General features: G+C 40.0%; 1 protein-coding gene across 36 annotated transcripts in view; it reads left to right on the forward strand.

The window, feature by feature from the left end:
* Nucleotides 1-26,411, forward strand: part of EYA1 (EYA transcriptional coactivator and phosphatase 1) — a 627,341-nt gene that overhangs the window by 450,260 nt on the left and 150,670 nt on the right. For all 36 annotated transcript variants that reach the window (XM_086336569.1, XM_086336592.1, XM_086336567.1 and 33 more), the window contains one exon: nt 16,578-16,655. In XM_086336569.1, the coding sequence (XP_086192695.1) occupies nt 16,578-16,655 (78 nt within the window). The remainder of the gene's footprint in view (nt 1-16,577; nt 16,656-26,411) is intronic.

Below are 26,411 nucleotides of genomic sequence, written 5' to 3' on the forward strand. Positions count from 1 at the left end.
AGGAGATCAAACCAGTCAATGCTAAAGGAAATCAGTCCTGAATATTCATAGGAAGGACTGATGCTGAAGCTGAAACTCCAATACTTCGCTGCCACCTGATGCGAAGAATTGACTCCTTGGAAAAGACCCTGATGCTGGGAAAGATTGAAGACAGGAGGAGGAAGAGGATGACAGAGGATGAGATGGTTGGATGGCCTCACCGACTCGATGGACATGAGTTTGAGCAAGCTCCAGGAGTTGGTGATGGATAGGGAAGCCTGGTGTGCTGCAGTCCATGGGGTCTCAAAGAGTCATACATGACTGAGTGGCTGAACTCAACTGACTTGCATTTGATATGTACTAATTGTTTCATAAATGGAAACTTCAACCTGGACTTAGTAGTATTTATCAATGATGAATCAACTTTCACATAGTCTAAGAAACAGCTGAATGATAAAAAGATTAAGCAGTTTGTACACTTAGGTTTAATATCTTTACATACATGGTAAGGAGTTATGATTAGAGGTCATTTTTAAGGTGAAAAAATTAGAGGGGCGAAGATACATACATACTGCAGTGAAAAGAATATGCATATTATATAAGAATATATCTCCTACTGTATATCCACCATTTCCTTGTTAATTCAAGAAATAGTTATTAACTGATATGTCTAGAAATTTACCACATAGCACTCTAGCAAGGAGCAGTTCATAATCTCCTGTAATTTGCAGTCCTGTAGTCAGAGAAGGCAATGGCAACCCACTCCAGTACTCTTGCCTGGGAAATCTCATGGACGGAGGAGCCTGGTAGGCTGCAGTCCATGTGGTCGCTAAGAGTCGGACACGACTGAGTGACTTCACTTTCACTTTTCACTTTCATGCACTGGAGAAGGAAATGGCAACCCACTCCAGTGTTCTTGCCTGGAGAATCCCAGGGACGGCGGAGCCTGGTGGGCTGCCATCTATGGGGTCGCACAGAGTCGGACACGACTGAAGCGACTTAGCAACAGCAGCAGCAGCAGCAGTCAGATGACCACCATACTTGATGATCAGGACTGTATTCTCCAGAGGATAAGGGATACCCAGCCATGACTGTGGTGATTGAGGATAGTGTCTGCACACTAGTAATGCTTAAACTGAATCTTGAAGGAGAGGTAGAGAAACACTGGATGCTGTGCCAGGAAGGAGCAAAGCCATTCCTAATCCCGGGGACTGTGTGTGGCAGGGGAGGTGAGACATATGGGTAGAGTGCACAGAGATGGGACTAAGACAGTCACCCAAGCAGATGATGAACAACCTACAACCTTATGTACCAAGTTCAGGAGTTTGAATTCAATCCTGAAAGAGTTGGATGACCCGAAGGCTTGCAAACAGGAGAGTAATGTGATTGAGTCTGTGTCTGAGAAATACACTTAGGTAGTATTTTGAAACTTTGATTCAACAGATGCTTTGTTGTTATTCAGTTTCTCAGTCATATGTGACTCTGAAACCCCATGGGCTGCTGCACACCAGGCCTCCCTGTCATTCACCATCTCTTGGAGTTTGCTCAGATTCATTTCCATTGAGTCAGTGATGCCATCCAATCATCTCATCCTCTGTCATCCCCTTCTCCTATCTTCAGCCTTTCTCTGCATCAGGGTCTTTTCCAGTGGGTGATAGGTAGGGAGAAAAGACTGCAGGTAAGGAGTTATGAGGGGCATTTTTATCTGAAATCATGTACTTATTTATATATTACCATTTCAGCACAAATTGCTGATACTTGCCCTAAGGAAAGCAGAGAATGGATAATATAAAATATATATATATATATATATATATATGTAGCAAAGCAGTATTGCATGATAGTAAGGATGGATTTTGCAATCAGACTAACCTGGGCTTAAAATCTCAGTGTCATAATTCTGTAACTGACATACAGGTTTTGAAAGAGAGCAGAGGACTGGGGGAAGGCTCTGAAACGAGGATACCAGCCCTGCCACTTGCTGGAGACTGAGTGTGATGCTGAATAATTACTGAACTGTTTCTATCTCTGCTTCCTTGTCGTAAAATGAAAGTGTCTACCTCTCGGGGTGTGAGGATAGTTAAATGAGTTGCTAAAGCACTTAGAACACACTGACTTCTAAGAAATATTTAATATCCATTGGCTGTTTTGTGTTATTATCATGTAAGATCTCTGATCCCAGACAACCCCGAGTTATCTCCTAGTTTTGGGCTTCCCAGGTGGCGCTAGTGGTAAAGAACTCACCTGGCAATGCAGGAGACATAAGAGATGTGGGTTCAATCCCTGGGTTGGGAAGATCCCCTAGAGAAGGAAATGGCAGCCCACTCCAGTATTCTTGCCTGGAGAACTCCATAGACAGAGGAGCCTGATGGGCTACAGTCCATGGGGTCGTAAGTTGGACATGACTGAGCGACTAAGATCTCTGAGCCTCTGCCCTCCCCACTGTAAAATGGGGGTTGCACCTTTATCACTGGGTCTATTTCACCTAGTGGAGGCTCGAGGTTCTTTTTAAAAATTTTTTTTATTGTGGTAAAAGTCACATAAAATATTCTATTTTAACCATATTCAACTGTACAGTTCATTGGCACTAAGTACATTCACATTGTTGGGCACTCTCACCATCATCCATCTACCAAATTTTTCACCTTCCTAAACTGAAACTTTGTCCCCATTAAACACTAAGTCCCCATCCCCCCACCGCATGCCTCCATCCCCTGGCCCCTGGCATCTACCAGTGTACTTTCTGACTGTAGGTGTTTGACTATTCTGGGCGACTTGTGTAAGTAGAATAAAATAGTATTTGTCTCCACCTAATATATATAGGAATGCATGTTTAAGGTTCACTTAATACATGTCCTACAACAGATTATACCTTCTCTTCAGCTATAGACTTAAAATACTAACTCCAGTCCCTGTCATCTACTCAAAGGTTCAAACCTACTCAAAGAAGAGCAACTATTAGTAAAGAATAATACAGGTGACTTTTTTTTTTTTTTTTTTAAGCAAACATATCTACTGGGAATGGCTACTGCAGTGTTTCCATGGAAAGAGAGATTTACTTCCCCTGGAGATCCTCACTTCTCCTGATAGCCTTTGCAGGTCCTCTTAGTACCTGGAGTACTCCATAAGTGCTTGCTCAGTTAATACCCAGTGTGGGTAGGATTTAGGTCTGGGTGCTCCTGTGGTTTGGTGAAGCATGGGAAAGGGGTATGATCTGAGATGTAAATTTGGTAGGTTGATTACATTTTAGGCAAGTACACCATTTTTCCAGATTGATATGATTGAGGTTGTGAACCTGAGCCAGCCCATCTGCTTCCGGTCTTCATACACTAGTTTGTTTTACCATTCACCGAATTGCAGCATGCACTGATACACTTTTGTTTAATGCCCTGCTCTTCTGGGACATTTCTGTTGCTGTGCCCTTCAATGATTGTTAGGCTCTCCATCAGAGACATGATTAAGGATGATAAAACCCTCACTGAACAACATTTGACTTTTCAGTGGTTTCATAAAAGGTATGGTAATCGAAGATATTTGAAACCTAATTGTGTGACCTTAGGCTAGTTTTTAAACATCTTTAGGCTGTGGTTTTCTCATCTTTCAAATGTGACAATTATAGTAAATATCTCATGAAATTGCCACAAGAAGCAAATAAGCTATTACTTGTAAGGTGCTTAGCACAATGCCTGACATGTAGTAAATGCTCAAGAAACAAGCTATTTTTAAAATGATTACTCTTCCAGGTGAAAATTCTACATAAATATTGCCCGTGCAATAAATTGAGACTGTTCTATTGCTACCTTAATTCTTAAAATTGCAGCAGTCTTTTCAGGCCGTTTGCTGTGCTTGCGTTCTTGTAACACACTAGCGTCTAAATGTAGGTATTTGTTAAAAGTCATCAAATGGCACGTTTAAGATTAACAGGCCACATACATGCTTAATTCTTTTTCATATATGGATGTTCTATTATGTTTATGAAATCACAACAGATTTTCTTGTCTGAAAATTCACAGTGGGTTTTTGACATCAGGCACTTTCTCAATCAACAGATTAAAAATAGGCTATCATCTGGGTTCTGAAATATTTTGATGTTAGAAAGAGGGCTTCATTCTCCAGAAGGTTAGAAGCCACTGAGTCAAACAAAAGTGCTCTCAGAGTTTAGAGAAAAGAGCTCTTCAGCTTGCTGAGGTCTGGCCAGGCTTCAAGGAGGAGATGGAATCTGAGCTGAGTGTTTGGGAAATGGGTAGAACCTGAATAGATAGAGAAGAGATGGAATGCATTCTAAATGAGGGACCAATATGAACAAGGGTAGGATAGTGTGGGAGACAGGGAGGAGACTAGTGGAGCTGAAAAAGGAGTCGATAGTAGATAAGGTTAGAAGGATCATCTGAAGCCAAACTGGAGGACCCTGAATACTAGGCTAAGGAATTTGGACTTTATCCTGGAGCCAGTAGAGAAGCCATTGAATATTTTGAATGAGGGTTGATATGGTGCAAGTGTTTTAGGTATGAATCTGGCAGCAATTTCAAGGGTAGATTGGATTGAGGGAGACAGGTACAGCAAAATGGAGGCTCATGAGATCTGCCTGAATTCTGTGTGTTAGGAAGCTGAACAACAACAAAACTGGAATCCTGTCCAGGCCGCATACATGTTTAATTCTTGTATGTTCATGAAAACACAACAAATTTTCATGTTTGAAAATTCACAGTGGGTTTTTGTCATCGGGCACTTTCTCAATCAACAGATTAAAAATAGGCTATCATCTGGATTCTGAAATATTTTGATGTTAGAAACAGGGCTTCATTCTCAAGAAGGTTAGAAGCCACTGAGTCAAACATTCAAAGGGATATCTCAAAGGAACAGTCATCATTTACCAAGTATCATTTCTTTCACCAAAAAGTCAATTAGTCTAGACCTCTACATAAGTCATTGTGCAGTGCCCTTCCAATATGCTATACTTCCTGTGAATAACGAGTTTCGATTGACCAACATTCCTTGTTGGCTGTGTACACCCTTAAGTTCAAGTTTAGTCTATGTGTGTTGATTTGGTTTTCAAAAGATAGTATTGCTATTTTGAAGAGTTACTCTTACTCTTTGCAACCCCATGGACTGTAGCCCACCAGGCTCCTCTCTCCCTGGAATTCTCCAGGCAAGAATACTGGAGTGGGTAGCCTTTCCCTTCTCCAGGGGATCTTCCAGACCCAGGAATTGAACCCAGGTCTCCCTCATTGCAGGCAGATTATTCTTTACCATATGAGTCACCAGGGAAGCCCCTTTTAAGAAAAAGAAGATGCTTTTAAGTTTAATTAGGTCCCATTTGTTTATTTTTGCTTTTATTTCCAATATTCTGGGAGGTGGGTCATAGAGGATCCTGCTGTGATGTATGTCGGAGAATGTTTTGCCTATGTTCTCCTCTAGGAGTTTTATAGTTTCTGGTCTTACGTTTAGATCTTTAATCCATTTTGAGTTTATTTTTGTGTATGGTGTTAGAAAGTGTTCTAGTTTCATTCTTTTACAAGTGGTTGACCAGATTTCCCAGCACCCCTTGTTAAAGAGATTGTCTTTAATCCATTGTATATTCTTGCCTCCTTTGTCAAAGATAAGGTGTCCATATGTGCTTGGATTTATCTCTGGGCTTTCTATTTTGTTCCATTGATCTATATTTCTGTCTCTGTGCCAGTACCATACTGTCTTGATGACTGTGGCTTTGTAGTAGAGCCTGAAGTCAGGTAGGTTGATTCCTCCAGTTCCATTCTTCTTTCTCAAGATCGCTTTGGCTATTCGAGGTTTTTTGTATTTCCATACAAATTGTGAAATTATTTGTTCTAGCTCTGTGAAGAATACCGTTGGTAGCTTGATAGGGATTGCATTGAATCTATAAATTGCTTTGGGTAGTATACTCATTTCACTATATTGATTCTTCCAATCCATGAACATGGTATATTTCTCCATCTATTATTGTCCTCTTTGATTTCTTTCACCAGTGTTTTATAGTTTTCTATATATAGGTCTTTAGCTTCTTTAGGTAGATATATTCCTAAGTATTTTATTCTTTCCGTTGCAATGGTGAATGGAATTGTTTGCTTAATTTCCCTTTCTAGTTTTCTCATTATTAGTGTATAGGAATGCAAGGGATTTCTGTGTGTTGATTTTATATCCTACAACTTTACTATAGTCATTGATTATTTCTAGTAATTTTCTGGTGGAGTCTTTAGGGTTTTCTATGTAGAGGATCATGTCATCTGCAAATAGTGAGAGTTCTACTTCTTCTTTTCCAATTTGGATTCCTTTTATTTCTTTTTCTGCTCTGATTGCTGTGGCCAAAACTTCCAAAACTATGTTGAATAGTAATGGTGAAAGTGGGCACCCTTGTCTTGTTCCTGACTTTAGAGGAAATGCTTTCAATTTTTCACCATTGAGGATAATGTTTGCTGTGGGTTTGTCATATATAGCTTTTATTATGTTGAGGTATGTTCCTTCTATTCCTGCTTTCTGGAGAGTTTTTATCATAAATGGATGTTAAATTTTGTCAAAGCCTTAAGAATGGGAGAAAATAATAGCAAATGAAGCAACTGACAAACAACTATCTCAAAAATATACAAGCAACTCCTACAGCTCAACTCCAGAAAAATAAATGACCCAATCAAAAAATGGGCCAAAGAACTAAATAGACATTTCTCCAAAGAAGACATACAGATGGCTAACAAACACATGAAGAGATGCTCAACATCACTCATTATCAGAGAAATGCAAATCAAAACCACTATGAGGTACCATTTCACACCAGTCAGAATGGCTGTGATCCAAAAGTCTACAAGCAATAAATGCTGGAGAGGGTGTGGAGAAAAGGGAACCCTCTTACACTGTTGGTGGGAATGCAAACTAGTACAGCCACTATGGAGAACAGTGTGGAGATTCCTTAAAAAACTGGAAATAGAACTGCCTTATGATCCAGCAATCCCACTGCTGGGCATACACACTGAGGAAACCAGAAGGGAAAGAGAGACGTGTACCCCAATGTTCATTGCAGCACTGTTTATAATAGCCAGGACATGGAAGCAACCTAGATGCCCATCAGCAGATGAATGGATAAGAAAGCTGTGGTACATATATACAATGGAGTATTACTCAGCCATTAAAAAGAATACATTTGAATAAGTTCTAATGAGGTGGATGAAACTGGAGCCTGTTATACAGAGTGAAGTAAGCCAGAAGGAAAGACACCAATACAGTATACTAACACATATATATGGAATTTAGAAAGATGGTAACAATAACCCTGTGTACGAGACAGCAAAAGAGATACTGATATAGAACAGTCCTATGGACTCTGTTGGAGAGGGAGAGGGTGGGAAGATTTGGGAGAATGGCATTGAAACATTATACATGTAATTATAAATTACATGTATAATATCATGTATGAAACGAGTTGCCAGTCCAGGTTTGATGCACGATACTGGATGCTTGGGGCTGGTACACTGGGACGACCCAGAGGGATGGTATGGGGAGGGAGGAGGGAGGAGGGTTCAGGATGGGGAACACATGTATACCTGTGGTGGATTCATTTCGATATTTGGCAAAACTAATACAATTTTGTAAAGTTTAAAAATAAAATTAAAAAAAAAAGAAAGAAAAAGAAGATGAATTTAAATTTTACAGTACTCATAATCATATTCCAGACTGTAAAACCAATCTGAACATAAAGGGATACCTTGTTTTCCAAATGGGTATTAACCAAAGAAAAATCATTTCATTCATGGATATATATTCTTTTCAATAAAGGAGAAATAGTTGAATGGCTGCTTATAATCTTTTACTTTATTTACTTATGTCTAAAATAAAATATACAAATGTAGGAATATTGCTATCTTCTACTTTTTATCCATTTTTCTATATGCCTTTGGTATCCCTTGATGCCACTTTCTGAGTCATTTGACACATTTTTTTAAAATGTACGTTTCTACTTCTGCCTCATGACTTTAGATAGGGCACTCATTAAATCTGTGAGTGATACTATCATTGAATCCAAACTATAACTTAACATTACAATGGTTATGCTTTTGTCTTATAGGTTATTTATTATCTGTACAGCATAATCATGTGTGGTGTAGCTCTTTAAAGTTCTGTGTAAAGGTTTGCTTACAGTAATATCTAATATTTTGCCTTGGACTGATCATGCCCACAAATTATTATTAAATATATGTGACTTATCTCTCTTTTTAAAGATCAGGAAGGATTCTCTCTAAATATACCAAAAAATCCAATGATTGATATTCCTTTATGTGAGTATATCTTCTCCAAAGAGTACTTTGCTCAAAATAATATGAGGGAAATGTGTCTTGTGAGTGAGAGGTTTTATAAGAACCTGCATAGAAGTTGACAGAGTGATAATTTCGGAGGAATAAAATGTAATTTTCAGTTTAATCATATACAGTGTGTTTAATTGCCCTATACAATGTGCCCAGTGGTATGAAGTCAGTTATAATCTGCTTTTCAAAGTCAGTTGTACATTTTTACCTTCATCCATTTCTTCAGTGAATATTGAGTTCCAATTATGTGTGAAGCACTGGGCTATGTTCTATAGGGACATAAAAAGTTGGAGTTCCAACTATGAAGAAATCTATAACATATTTGGATAAGACTATGAAATGTAAAGCAAGGTTGAATAAGATATGTGTTCTAAATGAGGTACAAACTCAGATTTAGTGGTTCAAGGAAAAGAAGCATAACCCCTGAGTAGTAGATCAGGCAAATCTTCACAAAGCAAATGGGACTTCAATTGAACCATGAAGGATTCAGATCATTGGAAACTGTAGAACATTTAACGTCAGAAGGAAAGGCACTAGCAATACTGTGGAATTGAGGAAGTATTAAACATTTGGTGGGCCAGTTTGGTAGGCCAGTGTTGGTTGGTTTGTTTGGGCGTGTGATTCTTTGTCTATAAAATGGAGATAAGTGTCAGATAGCAAAGTTAGGATAATTAAATGTGACTGTTTTGTAGTGCTCTTGTATTCTTGTAAGTTACTAGTTGTTATACAAATACAAAGTGTGTATAAAGGAAATGGCATGGAAAGCAAAAAAAGAAAAAAGCTTCGTCTCATACAGGGCCTTAAGAATATGATAAAGTTGTTGGTGGTGGTATTCACTTGCTAATTCATGTCTGACTCTTTGTGACCCCATGGCTTGCAGCACTTCAGGCTCCCCTGTCCTTTACTATCTCCCAGAGTTTGCTCAAATTCATGACTTTTGAGTTGGTGATGCTATCTAACCGTCTTATCCTCTGCTTCCCCCTTCTCCTTTTGCCTTCAGTCTTTCCCAGCATCAGAGTCTTTTCCAGTGATAAAGTTATGATAACTTAATTCAGAAGAAAATGAAAAGCCTGTTGAAGACCTCAGCAGCAGAGTGACTTGCTCCAGTCTAGTCTATAGAAAGATAAATATCTCTGTTCAAAATAAAGACTGAAAGGCCAATTGATTGGCTTTTCAGAGAGAAGAGGTATACAGTAATTAGGCTTGTGACTGTGAAATTAGGGGAAAGGTGGTTGTGAAAGATGAGACCAACAGAGATGATAGATTGACAGTGGAGTGTGAGGAGAGAGTTGCTGGGAGGAATCAGCGTGAAATGCTCAATCTAGATGGTGTGACCACTAGAAAAGGATAGGATGAGGAGATCACATTGGAGCATTGGATTTACCCTTGATCCAGACAAGGGCATTGCACAATTGGAATATGAGGATTGGTCCCCATGAGAAAGTTGTGCGTGTGGATAAAGATTTGAGAGTTGACTACATGGAGAAGATTTTTTTAAACAGTTGCAAGGAAAGACATGATTGCGAAGGAAAATTTAGTTGGATAAGGAGGAAGTACAATTATCGAACCATAGAGTAAGCAGAGGAGAACAGTCCAGAAGAAAAAATACAAGGAGAACAGGGAAACGTTGTGTTGTATTGATCAATGATGAGAAAAATGTCAGGGGAAGGCCCATTCTACAGAAAAATTAAGGAAAATCAGGATGGAGAAGAGTTTGAATTAGGCAATTAAAATCCTTTTAGTAAAATAGTAACTATAAAGGGATATTTAAGAGGACTAAAGATGGAGAAGGAAATGGCAACCCATTCCAGTGTTCTCGCCTGGAGAATCCCAGGGATGGGGAGGCCTGGTGGGCTCCCGTCTGTGGGGTCGCACAGAGTCGGACATGACTGAAGTGACTTAGCAGCAGCAGTAGCAGCAAAGAGAGAGTAGATACTAAGTTCGAAGGCAGATTTTTAGAAAACTTAGTGATGAAAGAAGGGAGAGAAATAGATAATGGTTGAGAAAAGATTTTTTTTTAATTAGGCGAGACCTGCCTATTTGCTTATTTATTTAGATTTTGGTTTTTCTTTTATTAAAACATTTTATTAGAGTATAGTTAATTTACAAATTTTGTTAGTTTCAGGTGTATAGCAAGGTGAATCAGTTATATAGATACTTTCATCCACTTGTTTGTAGATTGTTTTTCAATATAGGCCCTTAAGAGTATTAAGTAGAGTTCCCTGTTCCGTACAGTATTAGTTATCTATTTTATATTGGTTTGTGAGTGCTTGCTAAGTTGCTTCTGTCGTGTGCAACTCTCTGAGACCCTATGGACTGTAGCCCGCCAGGCTCCTCTGTCCATGGGATTCTCCAGGCAAGAATACTGGAGTGGATTGCCATGCCCTTCTCCAGGGGATCTTCCCAACCCAGGGATTGAACCCGTTGTCTCTTATGCCTCCTGCATTGGCATGTGGGTTCTTACCCACTAGTGCCACCTGGGGAGCAAACTAGAATTTCTCATCAATAACCCTAACAGTCATATGCATATGTGATGATGTGTTTATATGTGCTCAGTCACGTCTGACTCTTTGCAACCCCATGAACTGTAACCCACCAGGCTCCTCTATCTATGGAATTTTCCAAGCTAGAATACTGTGGTGGTTTGCCACTTCCTTCTCCAGGGGGTCTTCCTGGCCCAGGGATTGAACCCACATCTCTTGCATCTCCTGCATTGGCAGGTGGATTCTTTACCACTGGCAGCACCTGGGAAGTCCCTATATTGGTTTAATTAACCTTATTATTTACTTTATCTGTAGTGTGTGTTTATCTATCTCAGTCTCTCACTTTATCTCTTCTTCCACTTTACCTCCTGTAACCATAAGTTTTTGTACATCTGTGACTCTATATCTGTTTTATAAATAAGTTCATTTGTACCATTTTTTAAGATTCTACATATAATTAGTATCATACAATATTTGTCTTTATCTTGACTGACTTCACTCAATGTAACAATGTTGCTTCAAGTGGCATTAGTTCATCCTTCTATATGGCTGAGTAATATTCTATTGGAATATTCATTGGAAGGACTGATGCTGAAGCTGAAACTCCAATACTTTGGCCACCTGATGTGAAGAACTGACTCATTTGAAAGGACCTTGATTCTGGGAAGTTTGAAGGCGGGAGGAGAAGGGGACGACAGAGGATGAGATGGTTGGATGGCATCACCAACTCAATGGACATGAGTTTGGGTAAACTCCAGGAGTTGGTGATGGACAGGGAGGCCTGGCATGCTGCGGTTCAGGGAGTCTCAAAGAGTCGGACACGACTGAATGACTGAACTAAACTGAATATTCCATTGTATATACATACCACATCTTCTTTATCCATTCCTGTATCAATGGATATTTAGGTTGCTTCCATGTCCTGGCTATTGTAAATAGTTCTGCTGTCTGTCTGTAAAATTAGGTGAGGCAGAAGGGAAATAGTCCCTTGGGATGAAGTGATTGAATTTGTTGAGACCAAATAACCAAATAGTGGGGTATTGTTGCAAAGAAGATATGGATGTTGCATCAGTAATAAAGGTGCTTGATGAGCATGGAATCATGGTATGATGGGTTAGTTGGTTGATCTTGAGAGTGATCTGATAGATCTATCTCCACTTAAATTTATGGTGAATCAAAAGAGGGTTCTCTTTTTCATGGGCCATATACAGTATCGTGCGTGCTCCGTCGTTTCAGTCGTGTCTGACTCTTTGTGACCTCATGGACTGTAGCCCACCAGGCTCCTCTGTCCTTGGAATTTCCCCAGCAAGAATACTGGAATGGGTTGCCATTTCCACTTCCAGGGGATCTTCCCGACTCAGAGATTGAACCTGTGTCTCTTATGTTTCCTGCATGGTAGCCGGGTTCTTTACCACTAACATCACCTGGGAAGCTCTAACATAATAGTATATTCACCCTGAATAGTGCTGGAGACAGATGCCCACATTTTCTCCTGGAATCTTCTATCGTGATTGCCATGGTCAGCATTCTTCCTCTAGTCCGTTTCTTCAGAAAGAGTATACACTGATTGTAATGACAGAGGTGTATGTTTTATTAATATAATCACGATTTAGTCCTGCCTTCTTGTTATATCCAAATTACCTTGATTTGATTTTGGCTGTCCTGAGGCAGTGGCTTCATGGTTGATCATAGACAAGCCATTTAGCTTCAGATTCTTCTCATTTACTTTTCAAAGGGTAAGCTTCACTTTAATGTGAAGTTTGTAACAGATTCTGTCCCAGAAGAAACCACTTTGATTTCTCATCATCATTTTAATAAGACACTCTAATGACAGAGTAGCTATAAAAGCATGGCATCTGGACCTAGCTCAGTGTTCAATGATTTATAAGCATTTATCTTTTTAAAATATTCTTATGGGTGTATTGTCTCCAGTTACTGATGAGGAAGCAGAAGCACACAGAAATTGAGTCGCTTTTCCAGGTTCATACTGTTAATAGCAAATCTAGATTGAACTTCAATTGATAATTTCAAAGCTGGTGCTTTTAACTCTATTCTTTCCTTTATTCATTCATTCACTTATTTATTACGTGTTTTAACTCTATTCCCTGTTGCTCCCTGTACTGTTCCCTAGGAGGAAGGCATTCAGTCTAGTAGTTATATAATACTGCTACTAATGATGATGATAAACATAGTTTTAGTTCCTTCTGTATGTTAGGTACTTTACATACATTTTATGGATCTGTACTACATTCCTAGGATGTAGATAACATTTTTTTTTTCTTGTGACAGGAACCTAGCAACTTTCAAATATGCAGTATAATATTATTGACTATAGTCACCCTCTCCATGGCTTATTTATCTTACAGCTGGAAGTTTGTATCTCTTGACCCCCTGCGTCCATTTCACCCACCCCCTAAACCCCCTTTGGCAACCACTTTGTATCTGTGAGCATCTGTTCTCTTTGTGAGTTTTGCTTTGTAGATTCCACAAAGAAGTGAAATCATACAGTGTTTCTTTCTCTTTTGACGCATTTCACTAATACTCTCAAGATCCACTCATGCTATCACAGATGGAAAGATTTTATTCTTTTTTTTTATGGTTAAGTGTATTCTGTATATAAATGCCACTGTAGATATCACTTCTTAAATTTTGTAGATGAGATAACCAGTGTTGAAGAGATGGAATAACTTCACAAAGTCTTATGGTGGGTATTTGAATTATTTGCCTTCAAAACAAAAGCTCAGAGGCACTGACAGATGGAAGTGTGTGGCACCTCTGGAGGATATAGCAGGTTGCCCAGTATAGCTCAAGCCTAAAGTGCGTGGTTAGGAGAAGCTGTTGAAAGGATCAGGGAGATTAAAGTGGGGAAAAAGAATTTCTGAGTGTTTTTTTTTTTTTTTTCTGAGTATGTTTTAAAGGATGAGTCCTTAAATATCAGATAGGAGATTGAAAATTCAGAGTGGTAGAGAAAAGACAGATTCTTGAGTGGGGGCAAAAGAGAATAAAAGTTCCTGCTTTCTGACAGAATGAAATCATATAGCAAAGGAAAAAGTGTGGTGGAGAGAGAAGAATCCTACTATTATTTAAAGGAAAACAGGTTATTCATAGATTTTTTTTCTTTTCAGATAGGTAGTGTAGAGGGGATCCTTATTGTTGGACATAACTGCACCTTAAATGATCAAACTTTAAAAAACCCAGTATGTTGTGTTTTTAAATTCAGAGCTTTGGTAAGGTGCTTTATTATGTTGCTTATGACATATTTATAAATGTCATGGCACTAGTAAGGATATGTAAAGCTTTGGTGGCCACAGGATTATTATCTTGTCTTTTTTAATCTTCTGGTGGGTGTATGCTTGGCGTGCCCAAAGCCAGCAGCCGTCTCTGTTTATTTAGCTCTCATTCAGAAACTATTTTCTATCACAGTAAGTCACGAGTCTCTGTAGCATCAGGTGGCTGGTGATGGCAGGTTGACCTCTACAGTACCTGATAAGATCACGAATATTCTGGTAGTTACTTTATGTACTGGCTCTTCTCTTTAACAGTGAGTGAACCTTAAAAAAAAAAAAAAAAAAAATGGATTCGCCAGGAAAAGGGAGTCTTTAGTCTATGGATGAGTGTATTTGAACAATGGCAAAAAGCAATGGGCTTGAGGCCTAAAAGGTTAAGTATCCCCTTCTTTTCCTTCCTATTCTTTTTGCATATTTTTAATGGCATCTCAAGGACAATTGAATATGCCTCTTGGGAGTGAAAACTATTTGATTAAGCCAAATATGGAGAGTAGCTGGGGTGGGTCGTAGGTGTACAAAGGTAGCAGTAGTTAGGCAGAGTCAAGCTTTCATGAATTTTGCAGCCCAGTCTACAGAATCAAGGATCTCAGATTTGGCAAAGACTTAGGAGTCGCCTGGGCTAACATCTCACACTGTAAATTTCTTCCTCACCATCCTTGCTGGGCAGCCAGGTGAGTGTGGACCTTCCACTTGAGATCTGCCAGTGAGCTCTCTAGCCTGGAAGCATCAACACTCTAGGAATCCAAGGACTGTAGGGGTTTTGCTTCCCGTTAGTCTACAGAGTGTGGCAGTGCCTCCATTGCTGTACTGTGTTGTCAGGTAGCTCTTATTGTTGGGATGTGCCACTTAACTGCCAGTGTTTTCAGCCTTGGAATAAAAAATAGCTAACATGAAATCCCATTTCAGCCACTTGGGCAATTTCCTTATATCTCTGCTTTCAGTTTTTGCATGTGAAACTAGAGAGTTTGCGCATTGTCTTCTGAGATCTACCTGTAGAATTATTTAAAGGGATTAATTAGAATGTCTATAAAGACTCTCACACGTCGTAGGTGCTTTGTAGGACCTATTCCTCTTGGGCATAGCTCTGGACTTTTTCTGGTCATGTGATATTTGATACTAAGTTCAGATCCCAGTGGTAATCTGTCAAGTACAGAGTTGATCTAGAACTATTGCTTTGTGTGTACAGGACATTGCATGAGTTCTTTTTAAAGCAGTAAGATAAGGATGTGGGTAAGTGAGCAGGAAAGTGCACCAGCACAGGTTTCCCTGGCTTCTTGAATCTGTGGCACTGTAATGAGTATGAAGAGCAATACTGTTAAGTTTCGCGGAGGCGTGAAGAGAAGAGGGAAATACAGGCTTATATCAGAATTTATTAGCATCAACTAAGACTTCTAATCTAAAAGAAGTGGGAAAGTACAAACTTCGATCACACTGTTTGTTCTACATTAGAACAGTCAGTTGAAGTGATTTCCTTTGGACTCAACTTGGTTTAGAGACAGTCTACATAATTAATGTTTTGAAAGTAACTATCTGCTGCAACTATTCATAATGTGTATTTTAAACTACTCATTATGCACGAGTGAAAGATTTGAAGGCCCAAGAGGGTAAATTTGTCCTTTGCCTTATGTTTATATGACATTGGCAATGTTAAAAGAAGGAAAAGCTGCATTTTCTCCATTATCTTTCCCCATTCCAGAATGTATTTACATGGTGAGAGAAGCCTCCCCAAATATTCTCTTGTTGTGGCCTTCATTTTGGGATACATGTTATTGATTTTTAGGTAACCTTTAAAATATTATTATACTCTTTTTGAAAACCTGTTAATAGGGATGTATAACTTCCACAAAGTAGGCTGGGCAAATTCCAACGATAGCACTTTGCGAGTAATTTCTAGGGAAAATAATGGTTCTACCTTTTTATTTTAAAAAATATAAAACTAAGAGAAAAAGGGTCCAGAGGTGGTCTGGCTTATCTGTAATAATCCCATCACTATAACAGTAGAGTGGATTTGCTTTGGAAAACCAATAGCATAAATCTAAATGTCTTTAGTTTATAGACCCAAGGGACTTTACCAAAGGTTATGCTTTCCACAAACTGTCTGCTATCATCATTATTTTTAAATAGAAAATTTTATTTATGCTGCATTTATATTTAGTGTGCTTTTGGTACTAAGTGTACATTAGACATTGATGAATTGGTGGCTTGGTGTGGCAGGATGGTAATAGTAATCATTAAAGTGAGCACTCTGTTTCAGCCATGCTGGATAACTGAGAAAGCAAATTTTAGTTTAAAGTGTTTCTTTTAAAAGTTACTTGTCGCAGTAGGTTCCTTAGAAAAACTTAAGGTGAATTTCTTTAAAAAAGACTCTATTAGGAATATCAATCTGATTTATATACTAATATGGAAGAGTTGATTTTTAGATTATTTTCTTAAAACTTTTTGAATGTTATATCTTCTCTACTGTGCCTTTACAAATAACTATTAATTGGATACATGACATATGTTGTTTATTTTTGTAGTTAAAACAGAGCCAATGAGCAGCAGTGAAATAGTTTCAACAACAGCAGACGGGTCTTTAGACAATTTCTCAGGTTCAGGTAAGGAATAAATATTAGATTTTCACATTAATATGAAACATTATTTTTTGTCGTTTATATATGTACAAATATATGTATATAGACTCATATGTATGTGTAGATTGTCTGTGTAATACTGTATAGTTTTTCTCAGAGTCACATGTTTGCAGTTGTGATGTTTTTATTGTGATGCTGAAAATTTTGGAGAAAAAACATCAAAAGTTGCTGTTCTCATCTCTGAATTATCTTTATTATGTTAATGACTCCTTTTGTTTCTCATCTGTGTGATTTTTCTTTTAAAAACTATTAATTTATTTGTCTGTGCTGGGTCTTGGCTGCGGCACGCAGGCTCTCTGGTCTTTGTTGCGTGGCGTGTGGGATCTTTAGTTGAAGCATGCAAACTCTTCGTTGCAGCACGTGGACTCTAGTTCCCTGAAGGTGAAAGTCGCTCAGTCGTGTCTGACTCTTTGTGACCCCATAGACTATACAGTCCGTGGAATTCTCTAGGTCAGAATACTGGAGTGGGTAGCCTTTCCCTTCTCCAGGGGCTCTTCCCAACACAGGGATTGAACCCAGGTCTCCCGCATTGCAGGTGGATTCTTTACCAGCTGAGCCACAAGGGAACCTGGCCAGGGGTCAAACCTGGGCTGCCCGCACTGGGAGCGTGGATCTTTGCCATTAGATCACCAGGGAAGTCCCTGTGTGATTTTTCTAATCAAGCAAAATACTGGCTTCTGATACCCACTAAACTGACTTGCCAAGTCATCCTCCTAAGTAACTGTCATATCTACTAGAGATTAGACTTTGTAAAGTAGCTTTAGATTTTTAAGTTGGTTTTTCATCTCTTTCACATCGATAAAGTCTGCCTCCAACAAACAAAATATCTGTGTTTCACCTCCATTATATTGAAATTCCTGATAAAAAAAGTGACTGATAATAAATTCACTGTGAAGATTTGAGTTTATCTTTGTCAAATTACCCAGCTTGGACTCTTTCCATTAAAAAATCATTTTTATCAGGCATAATTCTTCAATTTTTAACCCTCTTCAGGTTGTCTGCTGTGTTTATAAAAGCTCTCCATTGGAAATGCTCTACTTTTGTAAATTTGTGATTGAGTTCATCCAGCTCTCAGGATCATTTCACATATAACACAACTAAAAAGAGTGATATGTAGATATAAAACAAAATGCAGATGCACAACTTTTATGCTAATGGTACCAGCTAGAGACAATAGGAAATAAAATGTTATACCTATAGTTCTTTAATAAAGCATTTCCTGGAATTTGACTTATGTCAAGCAGTGTGCTTAGTGCTATTATGGATTCAAAGATGTATGAGAACGGTCCTGGCTTGTGGCTTAATAGGGCAACCTAATCACTGGGCCATCACAGTTCAGCTCGATAATGCCAGAGAGAAGCCTGGGAACCCCTGAGAACACCCAGGAAGAAACCGAGTTGGAGTGGGCTGGTCAGGGAAGGTTTTCTGGAGGAGATGCCTATGCTCAGCCTTTAAGAATGAGTAGTAATAAAGCACACATAGAATTGAGGATGAGGAAGCTGGATGGATGGCACATTCCATGGGAGGAGACCAAGGCAAAGAGGCGTGGAACTTGGAGGAGCCACTGATGGATCAACATGCTTGGTGTGTCTGGTGTGAGTGGTGGTGGGAGGGGGTGCTGCATGGGGAGACGGGGGCCAGAATCGAAACAGGCAGGTGTGTTCCATATGGTGTGTGTGTGTTTTATCCTGAGTGCCATGGGTGGCCCCAGAGGAAGAGCATTGCATGATCATATTCCCTTATGAAATGACTTAGGCAGGATGAAAGGAAGGCTGGGGAACAGAAGGGTAGAGAACAGTTAGGGTTTTGTTTTCTTTCATCTGGACAAGAAATAGTGAAGACATGAAATAGGGTGCTGGCAGTATTCATTGGAAGGACTGATGCTGAAGCTCCAATACTTTGGCCATCTGATGCAAAGAACTGACTCATTAGAAAAGACCCTGATGCTGGGAAAGATTGAAGGCAGGAGGAGGAAGAGACGACAGAGGATGAGATGGTTAGATAGCATCACCGACTCGATGGACACAAGTTTGAGCAAGTTCTGGGAGTTGGTGATGAACAAGAAATTTTATTCATTCTGCCTTTTTCATGATTTTTTTTGCACAGCATATGTATAAAAGTCAAACTTTTAAAAAGGCATCATTAAAGTACAAGTTAATCACATACTCAAATACATGATTACCACATTTTCTCAAAGTTTATATATGAATAATCCCAAAGTATTTATGAATCCCAAAGTATCTATGAATAATGGTATTGCATTGCATCAGTGTTTTTCCTGATTTTTATCACAGTCGTATGGTGAAGAAATTTGTTTTTAAGAAATATGCACTAAATATTTATGTGTAAAGAGGTATAATATCCACAGCTCCAAAAAATGTGAGCTATACAGGTGCATACATGCACACACACACACACACACACATATATATATAGAGAGAGAGAGAATAAAAGCTAATCTCAGAAAATGTTACCATTTGGGAAGTTTGGGTGAAAGATATCTGGGAAGTTTTTCTACTATTCTTGCAACTTTTCTGCAATTGTCAAATTATTTCAAAATAGGAAAGTTAAAGAATGAGAAGAATGGATGGATTTAGCAGTTTTAGTGGACAAAGTGGACACGCGAGCTCCATTTCCCCTTGTGCCCACTGGCCCATGTGCCCTGCCTCTGTGTCTTCAGCATAGTTCCTTGCAGGTAGTTTGTTCTCATGAAGTTTACTGAATGAATGAATGACTTAATGAATGAGAAAGTGGAGACAGGGAAGAGAAAAATGTCTTTCACGTCCATAGGTAGCAAAAGAAGAAGAGATGATGGTCCATTAGAAAGAGGGTTGAAGGGTTGATGATGACATTTAGAAGGTCGGGGTGGTCTGGGATGCCACTATGAACTTTATAGAGGCAGGGGTGAAAGGTAGAGGCAATCCTGATGAGATAGCAATGGCTTACATTCAAAACAGGAGTGAGTCAGCCTAGAAAAAGAATAGCTTTTCCACAGAAACCTCAGGAAAGATGAATGGGAAATAATGCAGATGAGTTTGAAGAGGAAGAGGAGGTGGCAAGATAGTGAGGGAATTCCTGCCTGATTCCTCTGTTCAAACCCTCCAGCAGCTCCCATTCATCTTTGAATGAAAGATGAATCCTTACAATGAGCTTGCAAGCCAGCAGATCCTATTGCCTGCCTCCCTTGCCTCCTGCTCTTCCTCTAATCAGGGTCTCTGCAAGGGCAGTCCGCTGCCAAGTACCTCCTTAGGTACCTGCCTGACTCCATCCCTGCCTGACCTTCACATCCCACCTTTTTGATGATATCCACTCTGACCCCCCTACTCAGTGTTACAGAACTCTCACTCTAGACTTTTGATCTCGCTAAATGCTGAATCTCCTGTCCACCAAATGACGCACAGAACTGTTGACAAATGATGGCATTCAGTTGTGTATTAGGTTTATTGTTGGTCTCTCAATCCCGTCAGAATGTAAGCTTGAGATGGCAGGGATTCAGTCTTCTTTTATTCATTTGTATCCCTGACACCTGAAAAGTACCTGGCATTTGTTAGGTAGTCAGACAGTAAAGAATCTGCTTGCAGTGAAGGAGACCTGAATTCGATCCCTGGGTCAGGAAGATGCCCTGGGGAAGGGAATGGCAACCGACTCCAGTATTCTTGCCTGGGAAATCCCATGGATTTCCCTAGTGGTCTACAGATCATGGGGTCACAAAAGTGTCAACATGACTGAGTGACTAACACTTTAACAACACAGGCACTCAGATATTACTAGATAAATTTTGAATACATGAATGAATGATGGCTTCTACTTTTTTTTCTGAAGTGACTCAATATGAGAAGAGAACTGAGGGCATCAGTGAAAGACTAGTTTCAAATAACTGTTTGCCTACCTAGAATAGGTAGAAAAGAGTGAAGGAAGGGGATAATAAATTGAGAGAATATAACATGTCAGGGGTCCTGCCTCTCTTGATGGCTTGGAGAACAGATAAGATGGGAATAAGGAATGAAAATTCTGTGAAAAGAGGATGTTTCTTCTTTAATCTCAAAACTCAGGTCCCCACCTCATGCTTCTGGAGTTGGTTCTTTGTACTTCCCTTCCTCAGCGTTTATCAGCCCTTTAAAAATTATTTTGCATTATCTTTCCTCCACCAGGCTTCCCTGGTGGCTCAGATGGCAAAGAAGCTGCCTGCAATGTGGGAGAGCTGGGTTCAGTCCCTGGGTTGGTTGGGAAGATCCCCTGGAGAAGGGAATGGCTACCCACTCCAGTGTTCTGGGCTGGAGAATTCCATGAAGTATACAGCCCATGGGGTCACAAAGAGTTGGACATGACTGATCAACTCTCACTCACTTCACTTCCTCCACTAAACCATGGCCCTGTGAGAGTAGAGATTCTTTTGTCTTGTTCACACTTACCGTCCCAGTGGCTATCATGGATTGGAGTCCATGGGCAGTGGTCAGTACATGTTTGTAAATAAACAAACGAATCAGTTGGTGCTGGTGTGGTTTAAGACTGGAATGGAGAAGGAAGTCCATGATGTGGTCTTGAGCCTGATGGTTGACCAGAGTTGAGGCCAAGACTGAATGAGAAAGCACTGGATGCATGACCCAAGATAATGTTGGGATATGTCAGGACGCAGTCAAATGCTAGTTTTTGATCAACTTGAGGCAGTTCTTAGGTGATGGGTCATTCATGGAAGTGTTAAAGAGTTGTCATGAACTTCAGAGAAGGGAGGATTGCCTGGGACAGCAGAAAAACAGTGGTTTGCGAGAAACAAGGAGGATGTATTTTCAGGTCTTTATGATTCTGGAATCTGGGAGAAGGATATGCAAAAAAGGATATTTTTTCTCTACTGGGAAAAGATATGCAAAAAAAGTTAGAGCCTTGAAGGTGGGCTTAGTGGAAGGTGGAGAGATTGATGAAGAGACTGAAGCTATGGAGGATCTTGTTTGCCATAGGTTGATTGTTGGACACAGAGGAAAGGATCACGTGAGCTGGGGAATTGGGTCAAAGCATAGCAGATACAGAACAACATGGGGATGGACCTTCATTTTCTATTGTCTTTTAGTTTTTCTCTTCCCTTCTGTCTTCCTCTTCCTCCTCCTCCTATCCTTCCCCTACTCTCTCCCTCCCTCTCTTTCATGAGTAAACATGCAAAAACCATGGCATGCTAGAGTAACTATTAGTAGGACTTAGGGTTTCTAAGGGAGGAGGAGGCTGGAGAAAGGAATCTCTAGGCATTAACTCCAAGATGGTCTTTATCTCTGTGGTCACTATGCCTCCTTCCTTCTCCATGATAGCTTAAAAATTCACGTCTCAAATATTCAGGGTATCCTAAGGAAATGGATGTCAAAAATAATGAAGAAATAGAGTCACCCTGACATTGGTAATAGCTATTTCCACCTGTGTCCTTCAGTGAGCTCTAGCATCTTAAATCTGTAAGGAGGCAGCGAGGGTCATTCTTTTCCAGGGAAATCGCCAGGTATCCTGGTGTGGGGAGACTGAGAGGAGAGAGGTTGATTTTCCAATGCGTGTGGCTGAATTGAAAAATGCAAGGTTGTTTATTATGTTTTTAAAATACAGTGATGAGAATAACCAATGAAAAGCAATACTTCGATGATTTAAATGTTTATTAAGTTTTTAAAATACAGTCATGAAAATGACCAATGAAAAGCAATACTTTAATGATTTAAATGTTGAGAACAATTGCGGTTGAAAATAATGTGCTTGAAGGGATTGCAAAATATCTTTACCTGCTGCTGCTTCCACTTCCACAAAGCCCAAATTTGTTATTCATTTGTTTTCATCATGCCAGTTGATATTGATCATATAAAGTTGATGTCTGACGTATTTGAAAATTGGAAATTTCTGGAGGAGAAAACACATCTTGTGTGACAAAGTATGATTTCTTTGTAATTGTTCACAGAAAGGTCTACCTTTGGGGATTTGATTCATTCATTCAACAATTATGTATTGAGCACCTACTATGTGCCAGGCAGTGTGCTAGGCTGTGGGCCAACATAGTGGTGAAAAAGCAAGCTGGTCTCTGTTTTCATGGAGCTTTCATTCTTGTGGGAGAGACAGATGATCAGTAGATAAGTAGCAGCATAAATAAATAGGCAGCAAAAAGTACTCTGAAGAAAACAAAAGCAGATCAAAGTCTATAGTGAAGAGTGGAGGTAGGGGTCTCTTCTAGAGGGAGGCTTCCTCTGAGGAGAGGGTGTCAGAGCAGAGCTCTTAGGGAAGTGAGGGAATAAGTTTGAGTTAATCAAAGTGAAATAGGAGGATAACAGGGCTTGGAGTTGAGGGCAAGTGGGGTTGTGACATGATGAGCTAATTAATGTTTTTAAGAGGTCACTGTGTGTCATATAGAACATTGTCTTTAGGAGAAGAGTGAGGAGAAGGTAAGGAGAAACAGAGAGACTGGTGTTTCCTAGTTCAGGAGATGATGTTGGAAGAACATGTTAGCTCACATGCCTCCTGGAGGAGTCACCAAGGCAGAATATATTGTGCCATGGTCCTATTAGGGGAGAGGAGTGGAGGGAAAATGAAGGAAGGGGAGGTTCCTGGCTGTCCTCTCTGCTGGTCACAGCCAAGATTGGTGAATAGAATAGAGTGGCAGATGAGAGAAAATAAGTTGTCACTTTTAGCTTATATTTGGGAGGGAGAGCTGGCTGGACTTAAGATAAAAGGATATGAGGGAAAGAGGAGAATCAGAACTTGCTTTTAGGCTTTTGAGCTGATTGTCCAGCTGAATGATTTTGAATGAACCAGAGGGAGCCCAGGGGAGGTGAACTGAGGACTTGCTAATTTTGAGATTTCTATCAACCTTGTCAAAGGATTCTCCAGTTTGTGGATTTTGCTTGCCTCAGGTCTTTCTCCTCTCCCTTCCTGCAGTAGTATTTGGAGAGCTTCTTTAATTTACACATGAGAGGTAGGAGAAAGTGTGAAGTGATAGGAAACTAGTGTGCTAAAACAGAGAAGGAGCCATTGTCCCTCTGTCCCAGGGCTCTGGCCTGCATCCTGTGGAGTTTACCTATGGTGTGAGGGCCATTTTACTTATCTTGATAAATGGCCTGGGAGCATTCTTTTTGCCTTAGGCTATTCTGGTCTCATGAAATTGCAATTAACCTGAATTCTTTGACTATTATTTTTAAAAAAGTTAAAAGTGTTTTAGGCAACTAAAAGAAAAAGTACTGTAGGTAGAAGGCAGAAGATTCTTGACCTTAGGCTACATAGAGATCATAGGGGTTTGAATGAGAAAGCCCCAAGGATGTGGCTGTTTATATGGCATTACATGGTCAATAGTTTTAAGTGTACACAGAGAAATAGCAGGACACTTGGGCAGCATTATAGGTTCTTATTTGCATCTATTTAATAAGAAAAACTGATTCCCATTTATATTATATGTTATGTCTATAAATAACTTAAATAACAACTTTCATGTCATTATGACTTTAAAAATTCTACTTTGCCTTTGACCTAAACTTCACAGTCTCATTAAACACACATTGTTTATTGATAACTTACCACATGCTGAGGGTTTCCCTGGTGGCTTAGATGGTAAAGAATCTACCTGCATGCAATAGACCCAGGTTTGATCCCTGGATTGGGAAGAACTCCTGGAGAAGGGAATGGTTACCCACTCCAATAATCTTGCCTGGAGAAACCAGGACAGAGGAGCCTGGTGGGGTACAGTCCCATGGGGTCACAAAGAGTCTGAACGACTGAGCGACTAACACACATACACACACAGACACACACACACACACTATTACCACATGCTGCACACACCCCTACTACTACTACTACCACATGCTGGGCCCTATCAGGTGCCAGGAAACAAAGGAGAATAGGAGGTCCTTGATCCCAGAAGCTCGTGGTTAGCAGAGGAAACTAACACCTATACATTACATACACTAACCAGCATGCCAGTGTTTGTTAGTGTGGTGAGCATCACATTGCCAGTGTTGACAACATTCTAAAAAGTACAGGGGAGGAAGACATTATCCTAAAGAGAAAATGATGTTTTAGTCCCAGTGGAGGAGTGAGTGAGTGACAGGCAGAGGAAAGAAGAGGCAGTAGGGTCTGACATGAAGAACAACCGAGGCAGATGGGAAAATACACGGCATGCGTGGGCAGTTCTCAAGTCCAGGGATGCTGTGTCACCCTAAACCCACGGGTGGGTGGATGCTTCAATATCTTGATACATTCCGCCAAGGATCTTTTTTTTCTTTTCTATGGATAATGTAAGTGGAGTTGAGACATTGTAAGCTGGAGAATGGACATGAAGTTGCCATGTAGGGAAGATCAGTATGGTGGCAGTAGTGAGAGTCAAAGGGCGGGAGTAGAATACAGGGAGTGCAGCTCAATGGCTATTGATCCAGGCCAGGGGAGACTTACTGAGAACCCACCCCAGGACTGGAGGGTAGGAATGGAGAATGCAGAACAGCTCAGCAGTCTCTTCTAGATTGGGGTGGTTGACTTGAGAGTTATATAATGTGGGGAGGGAGCTAGGATGATTCTGAGGTTTCTGATTTCTAAGAAGGGGTTGAGATTGCATGTTTGGGTGGAAAGAATGGGCATATATGAGTTCAAATACCAACCTTCTTATTTGTTTGGATGTGTTATTTAATTTCTAGCCCCATATATAAAATGGGGACAAAGAATCCTATTTTTAAGCATTTTACTGAATATTATAGGTAGTGATGCTGTCCTTTGAGTGGACTTAAAAATACAAAAGGAGGGGTAGATATAGGGCAAAGAGAGTGGGAATTTAGGAATCTGAGATGGTAAGCATTTCTTACACAAGCTTTGTATTATTCACTTTTTGTCATTATTTCATTTAGTCCTCATAGCCAGCCTATTGGTGTGGGTAGTATTGCCATCATTTTACATGAGAACATGCCAAGGCTTTGTTGTTGTTTAGTCGCTAAGTTGTGTCTGACTCTTTCTCGACCCCATGGACTGTGGCCCGCCAGGCTCCTCATGCATGGGATTCTCCAGGCAAGAATACTGGAGTGGGTTGCCATGCCCTCCTCTAGGGGATCTTCCCAACCCAGGAATCGAACCCAAGTCTCCTGCTTTGGGAGACAGATTCCTTCACTGAGTCACCTGTGAAGTCCTGTAGAGACTTAGAGGGAAAAAACAACTTGACTAAGACCACACAGAAGAGTTGGATCTTGAATCTGAGCTGAAATTAAATTCTGATTCCAGAACCTGTGCTTGTGTTACCACACTCCATAGCCTCCTAAATCTCTCCTCATTTGTACACACAGAGGATGCATATAATCAAAGCCTCTCCAAACCTACCTTACCCTGTATAATAACGCTGATAGCTTCTGTTATCCTATTTGTATGTAAAAACAAAATTACTGGGTGGAGCCTATTAAGATGAATTTAAGAGCCTGTTAAGTTGAATTCATGGGTCTTTTCATGGGTCATGACCCACAATTTGAAAAATACAGGGATAGAGCTTGAAAAGAATAAAAGGGATTTCTGTGGCTTCTATCATCAGATGGCTTTGGGGTTCATTGTGTGTTAGAGTACATACTTGTGCTGTGGTTTCATTTTTTAAAAACTCCCTTTCCATCTAATTATCCAGCAACTCCCTGGGTAAATCTCCTTTGCCCTTGGTCTCTTTCCAGGCCTAGAAGAAGGGAGTAGAAAGACTGTAGTCACAGGTGACCCAGGCAGTGGCAACACCTGTGGTCCCAGCGTTCT

The sequence above is a fragment of the Bos grunniens genome, chromosome 14 (genome assembly GCF_055505025.1).
Source record: "Bos grunniens cultivar Pamir isolate PY7600 chromosome 14, Bosgru_T2T1.0, whole genome shotgun sequence".
NCBI classification, from domain to species: domain Eukaryota; kingdom Metazoa; phylum Chordata; class Mammalia; order Artiodactyla; family Bovidae; genus Bos; species Bos grunniens.